Genomic DNA, 25693 nt, shown 5'->3' on the forward strand with positions numbered 1-25693 from the left:
GATTTTTTAGATGAAGAATTAATATTAAGAAAAGAGTAAGTCTTGCTAACATATGCAGAAAGAATATTTTAGAAATAAGGAAGATGAAATGCAATGATCCTGATCAAAATGGCCTTAAAATTCTCCTTTTTTTTTTTAATAAAATAAAGGCTTCTTCCTTGCTCTAGAAATCTCACATTTCTTCTTTTTTAAATAATAGTATGTACTTTAGCATATTGTAAGTTCTCTGATTATTTGAGCTCCACATAAATCTATGAAAAGCCTTTCACTGTCTTTTTTTTTTAAACCAAAAAGGTATGAAAAAGTCATGTAATTGAAAATAAATCAAATTAGATAGGATCTCATCTGCCATTTTACATAGGAACGTTGAAGCTTAACTATGCTAGAAACTTTGCTTTATCTTGCCTGGAAGATTTGAATTCACCTTCTTTTGGACTAAACTGATTAGGAATCACAACATAAAATCTCCTTTTCATCTTAGTATTTGTAGAATCCTATTTGTCCTTCATTTATAGAGAAGAAATATTTTATTCTAATCTTTCTCCCAATTACACTCATCTTTAAAAAAGTCATTTTTTGTCTATTTAACTTTGGCGCAATTTGTGCTTTGACAGTCCCATGATAGGAACAATTTTGGCTTGTTTATATTGAATGAAGAATAGCAGGGTAATAAGGATATAAAGTAATGGAGGAGGGCCGGAATCCAGAAGAAGTTAAAGAGATAGGAAAGATAATATGTAGTGATATGGACTAAAAAAGAAGTTTTTAATTTGTGGTGTGAGAAACTGTTAGAGGGTATTTTGCTAGTAATTAAGTGCTCTTCCAATTCACTTTTTGTCAAAATGGTGAATATCTGAGTGGAGATCTGAAAGCAGTTTCTATTCAAAATGTTGTATGGAATATAGATTGCAGCACCGCAGGAGTTAGATCTGGAGATCAGACAAAATGATGCAATAGTCTTACATACAATCTCTGGTATTAAAATGCAGATTAATCTACAATCAATTAATTAATTATTAGGACTACACCCAGGCCTGTTCAGGTACTTTCCCCACCTCTGTACTCTGGAGTGACCCTAGTTGGTGTACAGGACATCAACTGTGGTGCAATAAATCTTATTTACATTACATGCATGAAAGGCAAGTGATTCTCTTCCTGTTCTATGTCCCTAGCTTGACAGTTAGACTTGAGTAGTAAGCTACATTTGCTTCACTTTTCTTATATGTAAAGTGGAAATACTAATATATGCATACAAAGCGGGGCTATTATCAAGTTAATGTGTTACTATAAAATTCTCTAGAAAACAGATTATTTCACAAATAAACAAAGATTAAAAATGGCAAAGTATGAGTTTTAAGAAGTATATTTTAAAGCATATTACATATTCTACTTAAATTTAGTAGTTAAGATTTTTTTGTCTAGTTCAGGTGATCTGTTCTCTGTCAGTGTTTGGAGACATTTCTTATATCTAAAAAAAACCACAAATGTCTAGCTAGCTATGAAAGGGGAAGAAAGAGTAAAAGAACAAGAACAGGTGAATATACAGATATATATGTATATATGTATGGACATATACATATATATGTATGTATATGTATGTATATGATTACTCACATAGTATTAGAGGTTATGGCCAGCTGAAAATTATTGTCAAATGGAAATGTGGGACTAGAATGGTTAAATGTTTTGATTATTCCATCACATTCTAAAAATTCTTTTTTATTTTAAATATTATTGACCAAGTTTTACACTTAAGCCTTACTTTTAAGCTAAATTTGGACCATTAGCTACTAGTTTGCCATTCTTGGGTCAGATGTTATGCATATGCTTCTCTCCAGATTTTACATTTGCAGCATGAACTTATTCATACAAAAATATAGCCATAATTTAAACAGTATTATATAATCAGCTAGAATTCTTGGTTCTGGCTTCAAAATTAATTTTTTAAATAAATATTGCACACCTTCTTTAATATTTAAAAATGCTAGTGATTTCAAGATGCCAATTTCAAATTTCATCAACTTTTAGGCTCTATGCAAGCAAAGACAGTTTTGAGCACAAGATATGATGTCAAGGGACAAATTGTCTTTTTGTACTTCTAAATTACTTTACATACCTTACTTGTACAACATGTGAGTTGATAAACTCTCTTCCCAGCTTTGAACCATGAAATGTTTCATTTATCTGTTAGGAAGTAATGTGGAAAATGACTTATGTTTTACTTAAAACATTTAAAAACTATTCAAGGAAGAAGTCTAAATATACACAATATAAATAAAACATTATAATAAACTCAATGTTCCATTATTCACCTGTACCATTTATCAATAAATGGTCAAAACAGTTTCATTTTATTACTTTCGAAAATCCAGGAACTAATTATTTTAATAATGGCATCAAATATGTATGTTAAAATAGTTGCAGATTATGTCCTTGTTATAAAATATTCCAGGCGTAATATATGTCTTTTTGAAATAATTATTACTTTAAAGAGTTATATACATTCTGTGTAATTTGTATCAATTTTATTAATATTTTATACTTTTGTTGCTACTACATGCCACTTTAGAAACATTTACTGATTTTGGTTATTAAAAAGTTACTTTTTATGTCTGTATTGCTCACTTATAAAAGTCAGTTATTATTTTTATTACTTTTTCAAGTTAGCCTTTGAAATTTTAAACATATAATATTAGTCTAGCAAAAGTAACTGGTATCCTTTTCTTCAATTTAATAGCTACATATTAATTACTTTCCTTTTTTCTTATTTTACTGGTATGGAGAATTCTTGGCGTATTTCTTTATATTACTGAAATTTTAATATCTCTGTTCTTGGATTTATTTCAAGCTTATTTTGAGAAGTATTGCTTTCTTCTTAAATTTAAAATAAGAATTTTTATTTTTTGGCCTGCCAAGCCTAGACTGCCTGGAGTCTCTCACAGGGTTCTTGGCCAATGAAACTTGCTGTTGAGACCCAGTGGTGGCAAGAAAATTCAGATCACCCCATTGGTACTCTGGGCCTCCAGGGTTGCACCTGCATGATCCTATGATTTTAAGGCAATTGCTTAATTATTTCTGGATCCACATTTCTTTTAAAATGTCCTCTCTAGCAGCCTATAAATTTATGAAAAACTGAACAGGTGATATTTTCCTGGAGCAGACGTCTAGTTTTATCTTTCAGAAACTCTTCAATCACTTTGTCAATGGCAACATTTCTATCTTTGTAAGAGATAGTGGGTTATTTTAGTTTAGGTTTTTTTCTTTTGTTTTTCAATGATATCTGAAGAAATACTAAAGAAATGATTTATAAATTTTGGGAATGATTACATAATGATGTAGAGATCACATTTATCTTTACATTATAAGGTAGTTGAGTGAAAATGTATTAACTAAGAAAAGAGACCGTGTTGAGGGACAAAATGGCATCTGAACAATATTCTTTTAAAATTCCCCTGATTCAATGTTAATATGTACCTAAAATATTACTATGAAAGATATGTAATCCACTTTGATCAAAAATAAAAAAATAGTTTTCTATATAAACTTAGTCTCTTAGAAGGTCATACTTGTTAAATGAGTTGTGGATCTATGGATAATGCAAAATCAAAATATAACTTGACTTTCAATGCTTTAAAAATTTTTTTATCCAAACATTAGCTACACATACTTTGTATAATGCCTTCAATTTTTAGTTTTGAATTTTTTTGTTTTGCAATTTTTTGTTTTTCTTTTGTAGCATCAATGCTAAACATATTAGCTAAACATACTTTGTCCAATGTCCCAAATTTTTAGTTTTGAAATTTTTTTTGTGCCACCAGAATCAGGGGTTACTGCTGGTTCTGCACTCATGAATTACTTTTTTTTTCTTCTTTATTTGAACAGCTTTTTTAAAAAAAATATTTTATTTAAACACCTTGATTACATACATGATTGTGTTTGGGTTTCAGTCATGTAAAGAACACCACCCATCACCAGTGCAACATTCCCAGCACCAATGTCCCAAATCTCCCTCCTCCCCACCCGACCCCCGCCTGTACTCTAGACAAGCTTTCCATTTCCTTCATACATTCTCATTATTAGGACAGTTCAAAATGTAGTTATTTCTCTAACTAAACTCATCTTTTGATGATTCTTAGGGGATTGGACACAAGCAAGGCAAATGCCCTCCACAGTACTATCTCTTCAGCACTTCCCCAAATTAAAAAAAATTTTTTTGGGCCACACCCGATGATACTCAGGGTTTACTCCTGGGTATGTGTTCAAAAATAGCTCCTGGTTTGGGACACCGGGGGCTCGAACTGCGGTCCACCCTAGGCTAATGCAGGCAAGGCAGACTCTTTACCGCTTGCGCCACTGCTCCACTTCCATCACTTTCCCCAAAATTTTTTTTGTTTGTTTTTGGGTTACACCCGGCAGTGCTCAGTGGTTACTCCTGGCTCAATGCTCTGAACTCTTACCTGGCAGGCTCTGGGGACCATATGGGATACCGGAATTCGAACCAATGACCTTCTGCATGAAAGGTAAATGCCTTACCTCCATGCTATCTCTCTGGCCCCCACTTTCCCAAATTTTAACTGCTCTGTTAGAATGCATTAATGTTCTCTACCATTACAAACACAAAATTAAATTTATATAACTAATAAGAAAATATTCCCCTCTAGAGTTATCAATAATTTCAGACAGTGCAAAATTATGAACATTTACAGCATTGAAATAATCTTTATGAGTCATCAAAATACTTTTCAAATACAGATTTTCTATTTATTTATCTATCATCTATTATGTTTCTCTCTTTTCTTTCTTTCTTTCTTTCTTTCTTTCTTTCTTTCTTTCTTTCTTTCTTTCTTTCTTTCTTTCTTTCTTTCTTTCTTTCTTTCTTTCTTTCTTTCTTTCTTTCTTTCTTTCTTTCTTTCTTTCTTTTCTTTCTTCTTTTTCTTTCTTTTTCTTTCTTTCTTCTTTCTTCTTTCTTTCTTTCTTTCCTTCTTCCTTCTTTTCCTTCCTTTCTTCCTTCCTTTCTCTTTCTTCTTTCTTTCTTTTCTTTTCTTTCTTTCCTTCTTTCTTTCCTTTCTTTCTTTTCTTCTTTCTTTCCTCTCTTTCTTTCTTTCTTTCTCCTTCCTTCCTTCCTTCCTTCCTTCCTTCTCCTTCCTTCCTTTCTTCCTTCTTTCTTTCTTCTTTCTTTCTTTCTTCCTTTCCTCTTCCTTTCTTCCTTCTTCTCTTCTTTCCTTCTTTCTCTTCTTCTTTCTTTCTTCCTTCTTCTTCTTTCTTCCTTTCTTTCTTTCTTCTTTCTTTTTTCTTCTCTTTCTTTCTTTTTCTTTCTTTCTTTTCTCTTTCTTTCTTTCTTTCTTTCTTTCTTTCTTTCTTTCTTTCTTTCTTTCTTTCTTTCTTTCTCATCTATCTATCTATCTATCTATCTATCTATCTATCTATCTATCTATCTATCTATCTATCTACCTATCTATCAATCATATATCTACCTATATCTATCATTTAACTATTTTTTGGACCTCAACAGCAGTACTTGTGGGCCATGGGACACTTCCAGCTATATTCATCCTGGCAGTGTGAGAGTATGGCATTGGGGGGTCAGTGCCTGCAACTCTGAAACTACTTGTTCCCAGCAGCTCTGGGAAATGCTGTGAAGGGCATTGAACTTGGGACTGTATCATGAAAAACAAGTAGTCTTTAAAACTATCTCCCAAACCACACTGCCAATTTTACTAAAAGAGTAATGCCTGGAGGGGTTCAGGGTCACCAGATGAACCCACAGTAATGCTGAGAGGAAGAATGGTGGGGATCATGAGGTACTGGCTGGAACAAAACTCAGTGCCATGCATCTGATAGACAAGTGATCTACCACTTGAGTCATGCCAAGTTCAAGTGCCAGAGACTTTAACTTTCTAATAAATTAAGATTAATATTTGGGGTGTTGTATTAATGAGTTTTAGTGGTATGGATTGTTGAATGGTGATGGCTTGTTGCCTGCAGCCCCTTCGGCCTGCGGCTCTGTAGGTGCAGCGTGACAGCGAAGAAATGATTCAGAGCAGTCAGATGAAGTTACAAGAGAAATCCAGTTTTATTACAAGGCCCTAACCGCCATGTGTGGCTTCTAAGCTAAGCTTTATTCAGCAGCCTACATCAGCTGCCCTGAATCCATCCTGCGTCTTCTCTCTCTCCTTGCTGCATCTGTCTCTCTCCCCTCCCCAGAAACCCCTTCATTACCAACCAAAGACCCCCTCATAGCTGTGGATGGGTCTCACCATTCAGGTTAGATTAACATATGGCATTGGGGAGGTGTAACATGGGGATATTTGAGCTATACCTAACTGTGCTTGGGGATTGTAGTGCTCAGGGGATTGACTATATTTTGATAATTTTGATAATTCTTATAATATTTCAGAAGTTTTAATATTATATATTATACAACAATATATAATATAAACAATATAATATAATATATATTATTGTGATGCGATCTTTGATGTTGCTATTATAATTATTTTGGGATGCTATAAACCACAGCTCATGAAATGGTGAAGTTACTCATTTACATGCCATTTAGTTGCTCTTGGGACCAGATATTCGTTAATTAGTCTCAACTTTCTTATATGCTGAGATATATTATTAAAGTTATACCAGTGACTCTACTCATAGTCGGCGTAGTCGATTTTTATCCCATTATATCACTTTTCTCTTCCTCAAACAAAACCACATAACTTGAACTTTCTAGTCCCGCCTCCCGATTAGAGGGGGCAGTAATGGAGGCACCAAGACCAAACAGTTATAAGACCACTAAGTAATAAACTAAACACAGAAGGGACCACGCATTCTAGCAGCTCCTGGGGAGAGAGTGAAGGATATGGGAAGCAAGATGGGAGCAGATGTGGGAGGACAATTCGGTGGTGGGAATTCCCCTGATTCAATGTAAATATGTACCTGGAATATTACTGTGAATGATATGTAAGCTACTATAATTAAAATAAAAATTATATTAAAATAAAATAAAATAAAAATAAAATAAAAGGACCTTAATATATAAAAAAGTTATACCAATTATTAACCCTAGACTTGCTTCTAAGTTTTCTAAATTTCACTCTCGCATTTATTTAATTACTTAATTTATTTTGGTTTTTGGATCTCACCTGGCAGTGCTTAGGGGTTATTCCTGGTTCTGTGCTCAGAAATTACTCCTAGCAGGCTTGAGAGACCAATATGAGATGCTGGAGATAGAACCCGAGTCTGTCTTGGGTTGGCTGTGTACAAGGTAAATGCCCTATCATTGTGCTATTGCTCTGGTCCCTCACTCTCACTTTTAAACAAAAGCTAAAATGATTAATATTTGTAAGATAAGTATGTTGAAAGTCAAAAGAGCTTATAGGCTTGTATTGCTGAGTCAAATAACTAGCCAAGTTGCAAGTACAAAGGCAACGTTAAGAAAATTAAAATTAAAAACGCTACTTCAGTGAACACACCAAGGATAAAATACTCAGATAAACTTTTTGCTGTTTTTGTGAAATTTTTACTGTTCTATATAGAAAATAAAAATAATAAAACTATTCCCCTAAGTCAGTGAATAATCTACGGGAAAGTCCTAAAACCTTTCTTTTGTTCTATCAAGTCTGAGAGAGGTGAAGAAACTTCAGAAGTAATCTGAAAAATGAAGTAGGGTGAATGGGTGGGATCCTTAGGATATTAGTGGAGACAGCTCTCATGGTGTATGTGATGCCAGAAAAATGTATGCATCAAAATTATACTTATCTGTACTATAAATCATACTTTGTAGTAAAAAGTATTTTTAAAGAGCTGAAAGATAAAATAAATTTTATAATCTGTATATAAATAATCCAGATGTTTAAAGCTTTTTTTCAAACCAATTCACCAATATTGGAGAACTTATTTATAGTGTTGCTTCTCAGTTATACAATCACTAATAGGATTTGCAAAGTTATAGTTAGGATAATAGTACCTTTATAATAACAAATACTCTAAAAGTCTATGCAAAGGGCTGGAGCAATAGAACAGCAGGTAAGGCATTTGCCTTGAATGCAGCCAACTTAGGTTTGATCCTTGGCATCCATATGGCCCCCAAGCCTGCCAGAAGTGATTCCTGAATACTACCTGGTGTGGCAACAAGCCTCCCCCCAAAGTATATACAAATAATCTAGCATATATATTCTAGTTTGTTATTATAAGATGTGTATGGAGAGATAATTATGTTGTTTTCTTCCATTTTATGTATCTATGCCATCTTATGTCTCTGTTACTTCCTGTAGCTCAATCTAAGTTATGGTTTTAAAAAAACATAATTTCTGAGTGTGGGTAGTTGGTACAGATGAAAATACATAGTCCTGGTGTCTTTGATACCTGTGTTCAAAATTGTAGTTTCTTCTCTAATAATCAAATATATTTATTATGAGTATAATATTATAATTAACATTATAATTATATGAATAATTATAATATAATTAAATATATAGACACATATACCTACATACCTATATATGCATATATAATACAAAATGAGTAAAAAAATATACCTACATACCTATATATGCATATATAATACAAAATGAGTAAAAAAAAATTCTAGGTAATTTGTTTTTTCTTGCAGCTGAACCTGGTTCAAATTTCCAACACTGAATATTGATTTAAACCATTGTCAGAAATGATCACTGAGTACAGAGTTAGAAGAAGTTCTTGAGAATTGCTGGGTGTATCACAAGTCTCCTTCTCTTCTCCAAATATATATTTTATTCTAATGCATTTAATAGAAAATCTATCATTTGATAAACTGTCTCCTTAAAGAAATATGTATGAATCAGGTAGACCAGGTTAAGGCTTTATTAGTGGAAAATTTAGAATACTATTTTTTGGATTGTAAAAGAAAAAAATCAACAAAATAACATAAAGTTTTTACTCTATAATGATGAACTTTTAAGTTTCATCTTCTTTTGAGTAATTTAATATCTCATATATTGGCTTTTATTTTTCTTAAGAACAAAAAATTATTAAATATTTCAAGAATAGAAATATTATGACTAGATCAGGTATCTTGGAAGTGGAATATATTTTATTTTTAAATTTATTAATACATTAGAAACATGCATTGACTATTATGAGCCAAGTATTTCTTAGATATTCTCTATGCTTGTCTTACATTCTTCCTTCCTATCTATATTCTTAGGTGAATTTATAAGAGAACTTATTTCCTAATATAGAACTAAAGGAATAGTAAAAATAGTGTGAACTTGCAGTTATTTTATCTTAGATGGTGGTTACTTTAAGGCAAATAGAGGTTAAAAGGAAAATGCAAAGAAAAAAAACTTACCAAAGATGCTACTTTTAGATTCAGGCTGATATATTGATTTGAATATGGCTTTTCAAACCTGCTGTCATAGTCAATATTCTTGACTTTAAAGCTGATATGATAATAGAGAGCTGTCTTCCCTGAGAAGAGAAATACACACTTCATTCATTTTCTCATTGTGCTACTACTTTTATTATTGAGAAAACATGTGAAATAGAATACCCTGATAAAATTCTAGGTAATGGGGCCCGGAGAGATAGCACAGCGGTGTTTGCCTTGCAAGCAGCCAATCCAGGACCAAAGGTGGTTGGTTCGAATCCCGGTGTCCCATATGGTCCCCCGTGCCTGACAGGAGCTATTTCTGAGCAGACAGCCAGGAGTGATTCCTGAGCACCGCTGGGTGTGTCCAAAAACCAAAAAAAAAAAAAAAAATTCTAGGTAATTTGGCATTTCAATGGTCAATTACTAGTGATTATTGAAATATCTTTGATAGTGAGATATTTATTAGATTATAACCTTACCCAAAAATGTATTCAGAATTCTTCCATATAAAATTTTAATATGTCAGCTTTCAAATGTGAAAAATTACTATGAAAAGAAATGCATATACAGATATGTATATGTAGTAGTCAGGACTTAAATCTGGCTGCATGCTTTGGTATCACTACTTGTGGTGTTCAACAAACCATCTGGGATGATGGGGATCAAACTTTGGTTTATTGCATACAACCCAAGTGCCCTCAAAGAAATAATATTTGGCCCTAAAAGAAATAATATTAAAGCACAGATAATTATCTCAGTCCTTGTGATCATCATGTATTGTCCAGAGGAAAATCATATTAGTTCTAAATTTTATTATTTAGAAAGTAAATAGGAAAAAAAAATAAAAGAAGGAAGGCCAATGAGCCAAGAATTAATTGAAATGTAAATAAAAAGAAGCCACATTTTCACAAATGCAGTTACCATGTTTTCACCGGCCAGCGCAAAGACTCATTATTTTCTCGAAAGAGATTTAAACCAAGCTGTGAAAAATCATGGGTACATTGGCCATGTAGCAGAAAGTTGGCCATCTCAAGAGGAGAGGGTGTGTCAAGTGCCAGTGCTGCGGAAGCCACGCCTCCTGCAACCATCACCCAGAATCATCATTTTGTCTATGACACTGACCTAGCATCTCTCTACAATTCTCTTTAGTGATACCAATATGACTAAATTTGAGGTACACAGGGATTTGGGCTGATAACACTAGGAACTTTAGGAGTGAGTAAGGGCACTTTCCTCTTATCCTCCATATTTCAGAAAGCCTGGCAGCTGTAACCATGCCCACTAGTGCAGTCTTGAATACAGCACCTTCCTTCTGTATCTTTCTTCTTTAAGATGACCTGGCAGCTGAGATTTTCGGTGTATTAGACTTTTACCCCAGTTTATTACTTTTCTCTCCTTCAAACAAACCACGTAACTTGAACTAGCTAGTCCTGCCCCCCCAGTTAGAGGGGGAAATAAGGGAGGCACCAGGACCAAACAGGTGCAAGACTACTAAGTAGTAGGCTAGATACAGAGGAGACCACATATTCTAGCAACCCTGGGGGTGAAGGAAGAGGATATGGGAGGTAGGACAAAAACGGAGGTGAAGGGAGGACAATTTGGTGATGGGAATCCCCCCTGATTTTATGTAAATATGTACCTAAAATATTATTGTCAACAATATGTAAGCCACTATGATCAAAATAAAAATTATATTAAAAAAAAGAGAAAATGTCAAAGTAAAAAAAAAAAGATGACCTGGCAGCTGAGAGCATGTACTTATAATCCACAGTACTAGTAATAGTGTTTTGAATTTCTGGACAACTTCCTTCAATAGTTTGGTGACATTATCCCTAAAGGAACACACCAATTTTATAGGTAGATAGCTAACAACCAGAACTTCTGCCTTTGTATTAATGTCTTCATTGGATATGCAATTTTTTAAAATAAATGTGCTTCCTATTCTTTTAAAAATAATTTTGCTATCACATATAAGAAACAAATGTATTATGGTCAATTATAGCAACTATATGATGCACATTATTTAAGTAAAAAATAAACTTAAAAAAGGAGCTTAAAAAAGCGAGGCAAAGAAAAATTAGGAGGGATATGATCTGAACTATTCTAGTACACAAATTAGAGTGAACATTAACAAAACATGAAATACAAGTTTGTAGTTATGAAAATTATTGATATCAAAATAAATAACTGGGATTGATGAGGATAGTAAATAATTGGAAACCTCTAACCCATATGATGAGAATTTAAATTGGAACACAATTTTTCTTAATGTTAGATTGAGATATTGGGACATGACTTAGTAACTAAGATACATTTCTGGCAACTGTGAGGTCATGTGTTCAATACCCAGTGCTGTCCACATGTGCTGAACACAACCATGTGAGCACTTCTATTTGTGTCCACCAATTCTGCTATTTTTGGTCCATGGTACCACAAACTATTTCTGGTCAACCATAGTTAGGTCAGTGCACAATAACTAAGTAGTACAGTCACTAATAATACCTCAACTAAAACTATAAGCAAGCATCACTGCTTGGATGCCAAACTCAGAACAAAGAGTGTTCAGGATTAAGAAAGTAGTTACTGAAACTACAGCTAAAACAAACCAAGCAACTTCCCCAATCCATAACAACAAACAATAAAAGCTTGTGCTTAATGAAGTACTTTTAAAAATTCAAATGTAATTCCTCAATATAATCTCACCCCTGAAAAGAAAACCAGGAAGGAAGAAGAAATGCCAGATCCTCCTGTCATGAGTTATCTTTTATATTTTAATACATTGGGTTTAGTATGTGAACATTTTTGCTTGCTTGTTTTGCTTTTGGGTCACACAGTGATGCTCAGTGCTTACTCTTGGCTCTGCAATAAGGGATTGCTCCTGCTGGTGCATAGGTGACAATATGAAGAGCCAGAAATCAAACATGGGTCAGTCACATGTTAAGCAAGCATCTTAACTTGCTGTTTGGTTCCAATTCTTTTTGGTTAATTAAGTTGAGTTTTGGACCCCATCTGGCAGTGAACAGGGATCACTTCTGGTGGGGATCAGGGGACCATCCATGGTTTCAAAGCAGAGGTAGGCCACACACCATATGCAAAACAAACATCCTACCTTCTGCAATATGGCTTTGGTCCCTAGTAAATGAACTTTAACTTCAGCCCCATAGGTTACCCTCCTTAATTAGTTTAAAACTACAACAGTTCTCCATCTATAGCAAGTGAGTATTATTTTATTTAAAACACTTCATGTTCCAAAGCTCTCTCTTCATATCAGATTTATGATATAGGTAGAATAATTCCTGATGTGAATTAATGATCTGAAACTACTGAAAATAGTTTTGTTTGTGACAAAGCAACTTGAAAGGTGTTAATATCCTAGTTACCCAAATGGATTGAAGTATTTTCTTGTTCATTGTAAGAGGCAATGTGGCACTTAAGTCTTGTCTAGAAGCTCTATGAGCTCTAGGTAGACCAGAATTAAAAATACACGTCTAGGGACCAAAGAGATAATGCAGGGATAAAACTTTTGCCTTTCATACAACTGACCACTACATATGTACCCAAGAACACTGTCAGGAGTTCTGAGTACAGAGACAAGATTAAATCTGAGCACTTCTGAGTAGAACTGAAAAATAAATTAAAAAAATAAAAAAAGAAAATGAGTAAACAGGATGACATTAATGATGCAAAGTTACTCAGAACTTTTTGAAATAAATGGGTACTTAAAAAGGAAATCTTTCGAGAATGCTAAAGAAAGATTACTTAAATAGAGATTATAGAATATGACTTGACATTTTAATAAAACATGTTATTTATGGTTGAAATAATACTAATATGTTCTTTTGGACAATATCAAATTTGTGACAATGTGTCTGTCCCTTAGCAAACACTAGTTAAGCTGATATCTGTTTATCTGTTTAGAACTATATTAATTTTACTTGCTCATGTCTTCTGTCAGATTTCTCCACCACTCTTTTTTTCTTATTTAAAAGAAATACTTAAGGGGCCAGAGCAATAGTACAGCAGATAGGGTGCTTGCTTTGCACACAGTCAGCTTGGGTTTGATCTCTGGTATCACATATGGTCTCCTGAGCATTTCCAGGATTAATTCTTGAGTATAGAGCAATGCTGAGCACCACCAGGTGTGACTATCAAGAATTTACTTAAGACTATACTAGAAATTTATAACAATGTATGGTAAAAATTTCATAATTAAAAATTACTTAGAAATTATTTATTTGTGATTTGTGTTTGAGTTTTTAAAATTTGTATTTTGGTGGGAAATTTCTAAATGAAATTCAGGGGCCTGGGACCATTCCTGGGGCTAGTTGGCAAACTAGGCTGATGTGTCATTGTGAGGTACTGATGATGCCTCTATTTAAGAGAAAGAAGGGCCTGTAAGGCTACACCTTATGGTACTTGGAGGCCTCCCAAACTATATTTGACGCTGAGTGGGCATGTGTTGCCAGGGATCAAATTGGGATCAGGACATGCAAACATACACCCTAACTTCTGTACTATCTTCCCAAACTCAAAGTCTGTGCTTTTAAATAAAAATAAATTGGCTCAAAATATGTCATAGTAATTTTATATCCATTAAAGCAAATTTATGAGTAAATGAATCTAAAATGTTGGTTAAGGAAATGGATTAACTTTTAAAGTTATTAAGTCTGTAATAAATATTTTTTTAGTATTTAATGCTGTATATATACTATAGGCTGATAATAGCATAGGGATAGAAAATGAAGCTCTAGATAAGAAATCCTTGTTCAACCATTAGGTCTGGAGATGGTCTTACTACTCATCTTCCTAGTAAAAGTAACAGCCTACAGAAGAACAGTTAGATGGAAGACCCCAACTTCTCCTGTCTTCTATAAAGCTAATAGTTCCAATTATCTGATCTATGTAGTTAGTAACCACAATGAAGGGTAGCTCCATTCCCCTTGAATTAGGCTATGGAATCATCTCTAGCAGGTACCACCCTGAGGGCCACCAAAATAGCTGAGTTGACCACAAAAAAAAAAAATAAAAATAAAAAATAAGTAGAATTTCAGTTATAGGTGAAAGGGCTGAACTTTCTAGATAAATGCAACTTAAAGTTCAGTTCTTGAGTCATAGATTTGATCCTTTCATTATAAAACAAGAACCTCTCAGATAAGGCCTCTCAGATAAGGATTGTTTCCACAGTTACCTACTCCTATTCCCATGGAACCTCTTTTTTCTTCTTTTTCTTTTTTTAATAAATTCAGTCAGTGTTTAGTGATAACTGGAACATTTATAAATTCTTTGGTATTTCACCCCAAGACCCTGCTTCTGTTCCAAAAATAGGATAAACAATACAGGATCATGCGAAGAAGAAAATGCAGTTGTCTCAGAATGCAAATTTGTGATGTTATTTTGACTGGTCCAGCTGTCCTATTTCCCGAATTACTAGCTTAAATGCAAGAAGTAGTTATTGTATGGAGATGACTCATTGTTTCTAGGTTGCAGTCTGAGGGAGTAAATAGAACATGTTTAAATGACAATGAAATTTAACTCAGAGGAGGACCATAAGGCTACCTGTATATGATGCTTTTTTGTTTTTGTTTTAAAGCATATCACTTGTTAATAAGATTGAGAGTAAGTTTATTTTGTACTAAATATGTGCAGTCTTCCTTTGGGGGGCCACACCCAACTGTACAGAATGTTTACTACTGCCTTTGAGCTCAGGATCACTCCTATCCAAGGTCAAGGGACCATATGTCCCTGGCATTGAATTCTGGTCAGCTGCATGCCAGGCAAACACCCAACTCGCCTTATTATCTATCAGTCCTCAATAATATATAGATTCTAAAAGATATTTAATTTATTGATTTTTAGTATATGTCATATATTGTGACATTCCTAAAGTAAAAACATATATTGACTAAAAAGTTCATGAAATATTACACTTGAAACTAATGTAATACTACAAGGCAAATAAACATCCCAGTTTAACAACTATGTAGCTGGAGATATTTCTGAAATCTGTCACCTGAGAGTATTTGAATTTCCCAAGTGACCGCTTATAATCTAAGAGAATAGGTCTCCTCTGCCCTAGCCGGTGGTTGGTATACATTTGTTTCACATAAAACATTTATGCATTATTGCTCCCATAAACTTGTCAAACTGCTAAAGAGTACTATATCCTGTCTCTCAGTTAAAGGAATACCAAATCTCTCTAGATATGTCTCTCCAGACATGATTAATAGCCATTTATTTTTATGTTCCCAGATTGGCAAGGGTCTAATCTCCAGGGTTATCTTGGTCTCTTCCAAATCTTTTTATAAGCTTTATGTAAAAAGGATATATCTATTTTTCAATACTGGGATGATAGTACTGTATGAGTAATTAAAACATAAATTCTTTAAAAAATAAGCTATTCAAGGGCCCAGCAATAATACAGTGGATAGGGTGCTCCTTTGTATACAGTAGAGCCAGGTTTGATCCCTAGCACCACATTATGGTCCCCTGAGTCCTTCAGAAGTAATTCCTAAGAGCACAGTCAGGAGTAAGTCCTGAGCTCAGTCATGTATGCTCTACTCCCATTTTATTCTTGTCTCCTGTTTCTGATACTTTTATACTCTTCACAAGAAGCATGAAGTTACTTCATAAAAGACATAACACCTGTGTTTATGTTTTTGGATAAGTACCTTATATTCAGAGGTTTATAGGCATCAGCTATAACTATTACTCTTGGTCTGGCAGTGTTAGCAGTTGAAATTATCAACTACCTAATAATAGCACTCACACAATTGTATGATGGGCATATGTAAAAGATGATGTAGAGATGGTTTAAACTCCAAGTACTAGGGAGGATGGCCTTTATAGCTGACTGTATGAAACCCTATTGTCTCTCTATAAAGTGCTTATTCCCTTGTAAACTTCAGTGAATGTTTAGTCAGCAAGATTGCTTCTTTTTTAAAATATACTTTTTAAATCAGAAAATGCTACTGGGTTTTAAATTTACTGTTCTCAATCTATGAGCCATGAATTGCATAGGATGACAGCAGATTATTCTAGGGAAAATATTTATAAAACATAGCTAACATTGTTCTTGTGATTTAATAAATGATTCTTTTATTAATTTTTATTAATGGGTTTTTATTGATAAATCAGTTTAAACAATGATTCTTGTTTATATACACATTACTAATTTTAAAGATAGCTATAATGTATTTCAAGTTAATTTTAAAAGCATTATAAATTTTATTATAAATTGTTTTATTTTTTTCTTTTAAAAACTATTATTCCTGTAAGAAAGCAATATTTTCTATTTTATGGAAAGACCTTTCTTAAAAAAGTGCTAATTAGGAGGATAAAGAGAAGATCAAGAAAGAGATGGAGAACGTGGCACAAAAACTTGTTTTTCCAAAAAACATTAAAAACATCAAAGCACTGTGAAGTACAGAGTTCAAAAGTTCGGTCATACAATGAGTTTCGGACTTACAATGTTCCAGTACCCATCCTTCACCATGTTCATTTCCTACCACCAATTTTCCCAGTTACCCTCCCATTGTCCCCCTCACCCCCAATACATCTCCAGTCTGTCTCAGTGACAGAGGCTTTAATTCTTTTTTTCTCTTTTTGTTTTTAGGGAAAAATAACTAGTTCATTTTCTAAATTTTAAATGATATACACTAAAATATGTAATTTTTTAAATTATTTTATTCTTCAGTAATAGAAAATTCTATATTTTACTTAGATTATTTTTTTTTTGAGCCAACACTTGGTGTTACTAAGGGACTACTATGGCTCTGCCCACAAAATTCTCTCCTGGCAGGCTCAGGGATCTATATGGCATGCCAGGGATGGAATCAGGGTCAGCTATGTGCCCTACAGGCTTTGCTATTGCTCTGGCCTTAGTTTATTCTTTAAAAATTATAATTTAGGTAACACAGTTTTCTATAGTGTTAATGTTTATAATCTAGATTTACAGTGTTACTATACTATAGGAGAACACTGCATTTTGAAGAGAATTTTATGAGAATACATTATATACATAAAATTTTACATTTAGAATAAGAACCTTTGCTTAGACACCTAGATTCTAGACTTGTTTATTAACTCGATCATCTCTCTAGAAACTTATGTTCAGTAAAGGCATTGACTGTCGCAACTTTATTCATCAATGTATTTATTTATCAATATATTTCCAGAAACCAGTTATTTACAAGAAATTATAGAAGAGTGTAAACCAAAACTCTAGGTGTAGCAAGACAGAACAAAAGTCTGCAGTAATCGTTATCAACCATGAGAAATAATTCCTTGAAAATAAGCTTGCTTGATTCCTATTCTTTGTTCACTCTCAAAATTTTTATTTTCTTTCTAATGAGATAAGTAATTGATCCCACTTTATTGCAAAGGCATACACAAAAAGCACTTACCACAAGTGGTAAAATAAGCAATGAGTCCGATGAGCACTGCAGCAGCCAAGGTCATTAGGATGCCAAGAGTACACTTTCCACACCTAGTCAGTTTTATTTTTGTGTGGGATTCTGTTCTGTGTGAACTAGAAAAGAAAGCAGGTTTTAATTTAGATATAGCACTCTTAGAAGTAAGGATGAATTTGAAATTAAGCGAAAAAGCGTATTATTTAACATTATTTCAGGTTGTAGTAGACAAATGAGCTTGTAAAGCAATGTATATAATTAGCAATCAGTATTTGGTCTACTTATTTTTTTTCATGAAATGGTAATACTAAAATATTTTATGCAGAATATTTTATAGCTGTTCTACTATTGGTTGATTGGGCATTTTGTAAAAAGAAAAATAATTTTTCATGGAAATTAAAATTTACTAAGAGGAAATAGGTAACAAAGAAAATAATAAATGATATACACATGTATGTAGCTAAATGGTCTAAGTGTTTAAAATTAGTGTTAGGTAAATAAAATAAAATATCTAGACACCTGAGTGAAATGATGGTGCTAACAGATTACAATATTATGTAATGTGGACACGTTAGGTTTACTGAGAAGACAAAATCTGAGCGGACATAAAAGTTAGTTTAGAAGGCAAGCCATTCAGATATCTGAAATGTTTCAGGCAAAAAGAACAACCTTAGACATCGTGAGGTAGGGATTTAATCTCCTATGTTAGGAAGGCATGTGATTGCAGCAGAGATGAGGGAAGGAGTAGAAGGGTTTACGATTCCAGATCGTATGGACATATTGGAAACTTTTGACTTTTTCTATGAGTCCAATAAGATTAGAAGAGATCTTTAGATTAAAAAAATATGTTTATGACTGTAACCCAACCACAACCATGCTTGTAATCATGGTGCTTAAATAAAGATATTATTTAAAAAAAATCTAATGATACATGCCTGACAACTTTGGGGGAAAGTAAATGATAGGAAACAAGAGTGGAAACTGAGTGATAGACAATGTGTGATTACAATCAAACAAATACAAAATGATGCTGACTTGGACCAAAATGATAAGAGAGGAAATGGAGAGGGAGTGAAGTTTTAATATATTTCAACTACAGAAATTCCTGATAGAATGATATGAAAAGGTGAATAACAAAACGTTGCTTAAAGATCATGTCTGATTATTTCACTTAAAACTAAAAAATCTTTTCATCATCTGAGATAGGTTTTTTGCTGGTGTAACAAGCTTTTATTAATTTATTTTTCATAATGGTCATATATTTAATAAAGATTTATTAGTGTGGGGATGTTTTATATATAGCTAGTAATATGTAATGTTGTATATATAGCTAATAACTTTTAATTTCTCCATTTCAATATAAATAATTTTTAAATATTATTTAGGCAATATGCTCACAAGAATGCTAAATTTTATTGAACTTATGTACAAAGTTATGGCATCACCAAATTGCCCATGACCTTCTACACTGATCTTAAGTCATTTATGATTCAATATTCATTGCTCACATCTTTCTTTTACTATGTTAGTTTTGTAATCCAAGGTCAAATGTTTGCTATTATTTTATATCCATGCTTTGTCTCTTTCTCTCTTTCCATTCACATTTCAGTGAACTGTATGATTTTATCTTTTCATAGAGCTGCATAATATTCCATTTTCTATATTTACTTCTTTGTTCATTTACCTGTTGTTGAGCATCTATTTTGTTCCTGTATCCTAGTAATTGACCTATGTGCTTTTATATATTCATATTCATACACTATTTGAGCCAATGACTTTGTGTTTGGGGAGTAAATGCCAGTAAGTAAATGCCAATAAGTGGAATCACTGAGCTGTCTGGGATTGTTGTCTCCAGACTGTTTTCCATAGAGATTGAATCACACAAGATTCTCACCAGGTGAATAAGGAAGGGTTCTTTATCCAATAGTGATTGTTTCTGTCCTTTAGAAATATGATTCAATAGTTAATTAACAAGTTAATTCATTTATTTACTTTAGAACTCTAGCAACATTCTTGTTTTGATTTGAGGTTCCCTGATAATAAATTACAATAAACACTTTTTTCATATGCTCATTGGACATCTCTATCTAAAGATACATACACATATACATATCTTTAGATAGAGATGTCTTCTTGGGAGATGTGTCAGTTCATCTTCTTTCTCCATTTTTAGAAATATATTTGTCATTAGATGTGTTGAACATACTTTTCTAAATTTGATCTCTCCTACCAGGTATTTGAGCAATCTTAATTTTTGACTGAGGCTAACCAATATTAACAGGAGGCAATAAAGAAAAAGCACATACAATTATTGCAAAAGAACTCAAGAATGCAGAAAATAGTGATTATATTATAACAGTGGCATTTTTCTAGAATTTTGGCAAGTTTGTCTTCAGAGTCTTATAATAATAAAATATGAATATTTTATTTTTAGCAGCTTCACATATTTGTACCTTAATAACTAGCAAACATAAAATGCAAGCTTTGTTTTACAGTGTATTTTCTATTTAACAGATATAAATTTATTCTCACTTCTAGGGAAAGAAGACCTTCAAACTACACTATTTATAGTTTCTTTGAAAATTTTAAACACTAAAATTTTTTTTCGGTGGGGGGGACCTGAAGACACTCAAGGGTTACTTCTAGCTCTGCATTCAGAATTACTCTCAGTAGGCTCAGGGGACCACATGAGATGCCAGACATCAAAACTGGGCTGGTAACCTGCAAGACAAATGCCCTACCTGCTATGCTATTGATCTGGTCCATTAGATACCAAAACTTTTAACCTTAAGAGAAAAAATGTTTTAAGGCATATATTCAGGTGGCTTGTTCCTACATCATATTCAGATATTTCTAGTTACCTTTAAAATATTTTTCACAACATTTTTTTTTTTGTTTTGTTTTTGGGCCACACCCGGTGACGCTCAGGGGTTACTCCTGGCTATGCGCTCAGAAGTCGCTCCTGGCTTGGAAGACCATATGGGACCCCGGGGGATCGAACCGCGGTCCGTCCAAGGCTAGCGCAGGCAAGGCAGGCACCTTACCTCTACCGCCACCACCCATTCCCAACATTTTTTACTGAGAAAAAAATAAAATAAAAATCTCTAATTGGGGGGCCGGAGAGATAGCATGGAGGTAGGGTGTTTGCCTTGCATGCAGAAGGATGGTGGTTCGAATCCTGGCATCCCATATGGTCCTCCGTGCCTGCCAGGGGCGATTTCTGAGCCCAGAGCCAGGAGTAGCTCCTGAGCGCTGCTGGGTGTGACCCCAAAACCAACCAACCAATCAACCAACCAAACTGTTTTTGGTTTTGATGTCTTTGCCTCTTTGTACTCATAACAGCATCATTTCTTTTAATTTTTATTATAGTACTAATTGTCTAGCTCCTATGTTTCAATATTGTTATGTAATGTTTTCTTTCCATACATAGAAAAAATTTTTTGGTAAAAATGTATGTTTTTTTGGTAAAAAAGTTAGTTTGTAGTATTCATGTTTATTGAACATTTTCTTTTCTTTTGGGGGTGTGTTTGGGCCATACCCCGTAGTGCTCAGGGCTTACTCCTGGCTCTCCATTCCAGAATCACTCCTGACAGGTTCAGGGGACCATGTGAGGATGTCAGAGATTGAGGTTGGTTGACTGTACAAGGCAAACACCCTACCCACTGTATTCTCTAACCCAAATTTATTGAGTATATTTTGTGTGTAAGGTACTGTATTAGATAAGGAGTTTGCAATGATGAATAATATTCTTAATACATGTGAAATGCAAAAGCTTTAAAAACATTTTTTGTTATATATATTATATGATTATACTCCTCCGCAAGCATACTGGTGGTACTAGCTTGTAAGGGCGGGCTGCTATACAAGGTACCACAAACTACATGGCTTCAACACCAGGCATTGATTTTCTCAGTTTGGAAGTCTAGAATCCAAGATCAAGGTGTTAGCAACCTTGATCTCTTCTGATACTTCTATTTTTATCTTAGACGTAAATGTTTTTTTTCATAGTATTTACATAGTCTTTCTTCTGTGCCTATATGCATCCTAATTTTCTTTTATTACAAGATACCAGTCACATTGTATTTAACCGACCCTAAACATCAGTGACCTTTTAACAACATAATGACCTCTTTAGAGAGCCTGTATCTTCAGTCCAATTACATTGCCTTGACTAGCAGTTATGACTTGAATACCTGAATTTTGACTTAATTTAATTCAGCTCATAACATATTTTGATTGTTCATATTTGGCTTCTTCATACTTAATAATCAGATTATATCATATAAATTTTATATAGGGGCCAATCTCAGCAGTGTTTATTAAAGAGTATTTACTTATTTATTAAAATTATTAAAAGTATCTACTTATTTATCAAAGATATTATATTCCTGGTAACTTAAATTCCTATAAGTGAGTTTTATGATCTATCTCATTTATGCCCATACTACATATTTGCTTGCATAATTCACTCAATATACATTGCTATAGTGTAGACCCAATGAAAATGTGGCAGGTCTAGTGTAAAATTTTATGTAAAATATATTAGTGCATATTTTTTTATTCTCAACAGTGTACCCATATATTGAATTATATAAAGTGTTGCTTTTATAGGTAAAATTAAATATTGACAATTTTACAGTATTTCTATGGATGGATAGGCAAGTATACTTTATTTTTATTCTTATCTATAAGATTATATGAGTGATTCTGGTATATAGAGATTTTCTTACTTATGAATAATTGCTTAACTTTATATTTCCCAGGGCCGGAGAGATAGCATGGAGGTAAGGCATTTGCCTTTCATGAGAAGGATGGTGGGTTCGAATTCCGGCATCCTCTATGGTCCCCTGAACTTTCCAGGAGCGATTTCTGAGCAGAGAGCCAGAAGTAACCCCTGAGCGCTGCCGGGTGTGATCCAAAAACCAAAAAACAAAACAAAACAAAACAAAAAAACACCCTCCCCCAAAAAAACCAAAACACAAAACCCCCCAAAAAGCTTTATATTTCCCTCCAATATAAATTGATAGATACATTACCTTTTGGAGATAGATGTGACTGTGTATATTAGCATTCCAGTTTCTTAATGAAAAAAATGAAAATTGTAGGGTAGTGTTTTCTCTTTAAGACATTTATTTTAAATCTAGTTGATGCAATTTTTTAGGTAGATTCTTTTTAGTAGTAAATTGTGTACAATAAACAGTAATACTCAGTTTCTTTTGAGCCATTGTTAGAATTCTTTCCTGATTTAAAGACATAAAAATTAAGTGATATATATCACTTTAACTGAAAGCTCTTTTTTTTTTGTTTTTGTTTTTTGTTTTTTGTTTTTGGGTCACACCCAGCAGTGCTCAGGGGTTACTCCTGGCTCTATGCTCAGAAATCACTCCTGGCAGACTCAGGGGATTACATGGGATGCTGGGATTAGAACTACCGACCTCCTGCATGAAAGGCAAATGTCTTACCTCCTTGCTTTCTCTCCGGCCCCAACTGAAAACTCTTAGTTATAATATATAACTATATAAAATATATCTATAGTCAAAATGTAAGTTTAATTCAATGATTTTTAATTCAGAATGAATTTTGATTTATAAGTGAAATAACAGTTAATGAAAAAAATTTTAAATAAAAATATCACAGTTAATAAATGCAAACTAATTTTAAAGAAAAAATAATTAAGTGTAAAATTTTGTTATTGTCACCTGAATTTCTAAGATGTAATTGCTCTTCCTACCTGAAAAGTGATTTGTTGATTTGAAAACTGGTTATTATGTGTTCTTAAATTTGAACGAAAATTAAGCTTTACCAATATCTGTATTTCATAATGTGGTCTCCAAAGACAATCCAAGATGTATAAATTCAACTGTCCCAAAGTGCTCTAATTGTATGGAATAGTGATCAAAAATGTATTGCTTATTATTTGTAGGAGCATATGGAAAAATTTGTTTTGATTCTGCCTCAGTTTTCCCATATATCTTAGCTATTTGTCATTGTGTATCTAAAAACTTCTGGGTATAATATTAATAAAATGATTGTGATAATAGGAAAATTTAATGCTTTCATAGAGTATGACTTGTTAGTGTGTTGTATTAAAATTTTTGTTAAATCCTTTAAAAAGGAAGCCAGTATCTATCTATACAGTATTTATCGCACATTGTTTATGTAGCAAATGAAACTGAGCAACTTAACATGGGCATGGTACTCAGTTTTTAGAAGCCAAGATCAAACATATTTACCAGGATTTTGTTAGTTAAATATTAAGGTTTTCAGTCACAATATTTTTTTATATTCATTAAGATAAAAGATAAATATGGCAATATGTAAAGTGAAAGATTACTAATGCTATTTAATTGCAAGTTGCATTCCACCCAACATTAAAATATTTAATAATGCTAGAATCTATACATTGTCAGGATATTGAAATAAAAGCTGTCTGAAATTTTATAAATTTTATTAAGAATTTTGTTCTATATGCCAGAGGGATAGTATAGCTGTAAGGTCTTGCCTTGTTCTCAGGTAACCTTTATTTGATCCCTGGCATCACATGTTACTGGTAGGAGGAATTTCTCAGTACAGAGCCAAGAATAAATCCTGAGCACAACTGAGTGTGGTCCTAAACAAAACAATTTTAGGTTAAGCTTAATAGACTTCCAAGTCATATATATATATATATATATATACTAAATATATTATTATATATTAATATATATTAAAGTCATATATATTAAAGTGCTCAGAAGACAAATGGGTATATGACTATTTTCCTTTGTATTAATATAATTTATTAACTTAATCAACACAAAATTATCTGTTTATCTGCATGTAGTATGAAATTTGTCAGCATATTTCTTTGCCTTTAGACAGTTGTTTTTAAATTGTTTAATTTTGTTAGTAGGAAGAAATAAAATCCTTTCTTTTTGTTATTGTTCTTGTTTTCAATTAAAATGTTAAATCACATCACAAAAATGTAGCAGTATAACAAGATGATGCAAGTACTCTACCTGCTGTACTTACTGTCTGACCCCTGCTTGTGTTCTTTTAATTTTTCAACATAAAAATATATTTTTAAAAGTAAAAATTATGGATTTTACTTTAACAATTTCAGCAGTTTTAAAACGTTGTAGTTGTGATATAAAGATTCCTCATACAAATTATTAAGCAAAATAAAAGCTAATGTTTAAAAAGAAATCAGTATTAACGATTATAATTTTGCCTTTTAAAAGAATATTTATTTTTCTAACTTTTACAAAAAGATTAGAAAAGCAACTAAATTTTTAGGACTGTTAAAGTACAAATAAAGCTACCTTAATGCATTTGGCTAAATATCTCTCAAATTAGAAACAATGGTAGCTGATCTATTGCTTTTTTCCACCGGCCATCCCAATTTTGCCCACCTGGTCTTTAATGGTGTCCATGCCAGGTCTCTCTCTTGAGGCCGTCTCTTTGCCATCTTCTCTCTGAGTGCTGGGCAGCCCAGTCAATCTCCACCTATTTAGCTTACAAGATCCTGTGGCTTTTATGTGTTTTATGATAATAATATAATGATAATACTTAGCACTCACACAACTTTTCATCTTCAAAGCACATTCGCAACATTTGTTAATTAATTTAATATTGGTAAAGCATGAGTTGCATATGTGCTCCTTCATAATTAAAAAATAACCAAATGACCCAAAGTGAAGGCAAAATTTAAAACACCTAGTTATTTCAATGGAGGAAGCAATAGGATCATCTTTTTTTAGAAAGCCAATGAACTTAAATTTGAAGTTTTTAAATCTGCTTTCTAACTTCCTACCATCCACCTTCAAGAGTTTCGTTGTAGCAGTTTGTTGTTTTTAGGAAGCCCCCAAATTTTTTAAGCTCTAACCCTTTATTAATCTCTGAAGGCTCGCCAACTCATAACTCTCTTTCCTCCTTCAATCCATATATCATCTTTTCATGA

General features: G+C 33.0%; 1 protein-coding gene across 1 annotated transcript in view; it reads right to left on the reverse strand.

The window, feature by feature from the left end:
• The window catches only part of LOC126032362 (transmembrane protease serine 11C-like), a 58535-nt gene extending 33334 nt beyond the window's left edge, over positions 1–25201 (reverse strand). The window contains exons 1-4 of the mRNA XM_049790023.1: positions 25146–25201; positions 17749–17864; positions 9326–9444; positions 2117–2184 (exon numbers count right to left, since the gene is read on the reverse strand). Of these exons, the coding sequence (XP_049645980.1) occupies positions 2117–2184; positions 9326–9444; positions 17749–17864; positions 25146–25201 (359 nt within the window). The remainder of the gene's footprint in view (positions 1–2116; positions 2185–9325; positions 9445–17748; positions 17865–25145) is intronic.
• Between the last annotated feature and the right edge of the window lie 492 nt (positions 25202–25693).

Source organism: Suncus etruscus, chromosome 16 (genome assembly GCF_024139225.1).
Source record: "Suncus etruscus isolate mSunEtr1 chromosome 16, mSunEtr1.pri.cur, whole genome shotgun sequence".
Lineage (NCBI taxonomy): Eukaryota > Metazoa > Chordata > Mammalia > Eulipotyphla > Soricidae > Suncus > Suncus etruscus.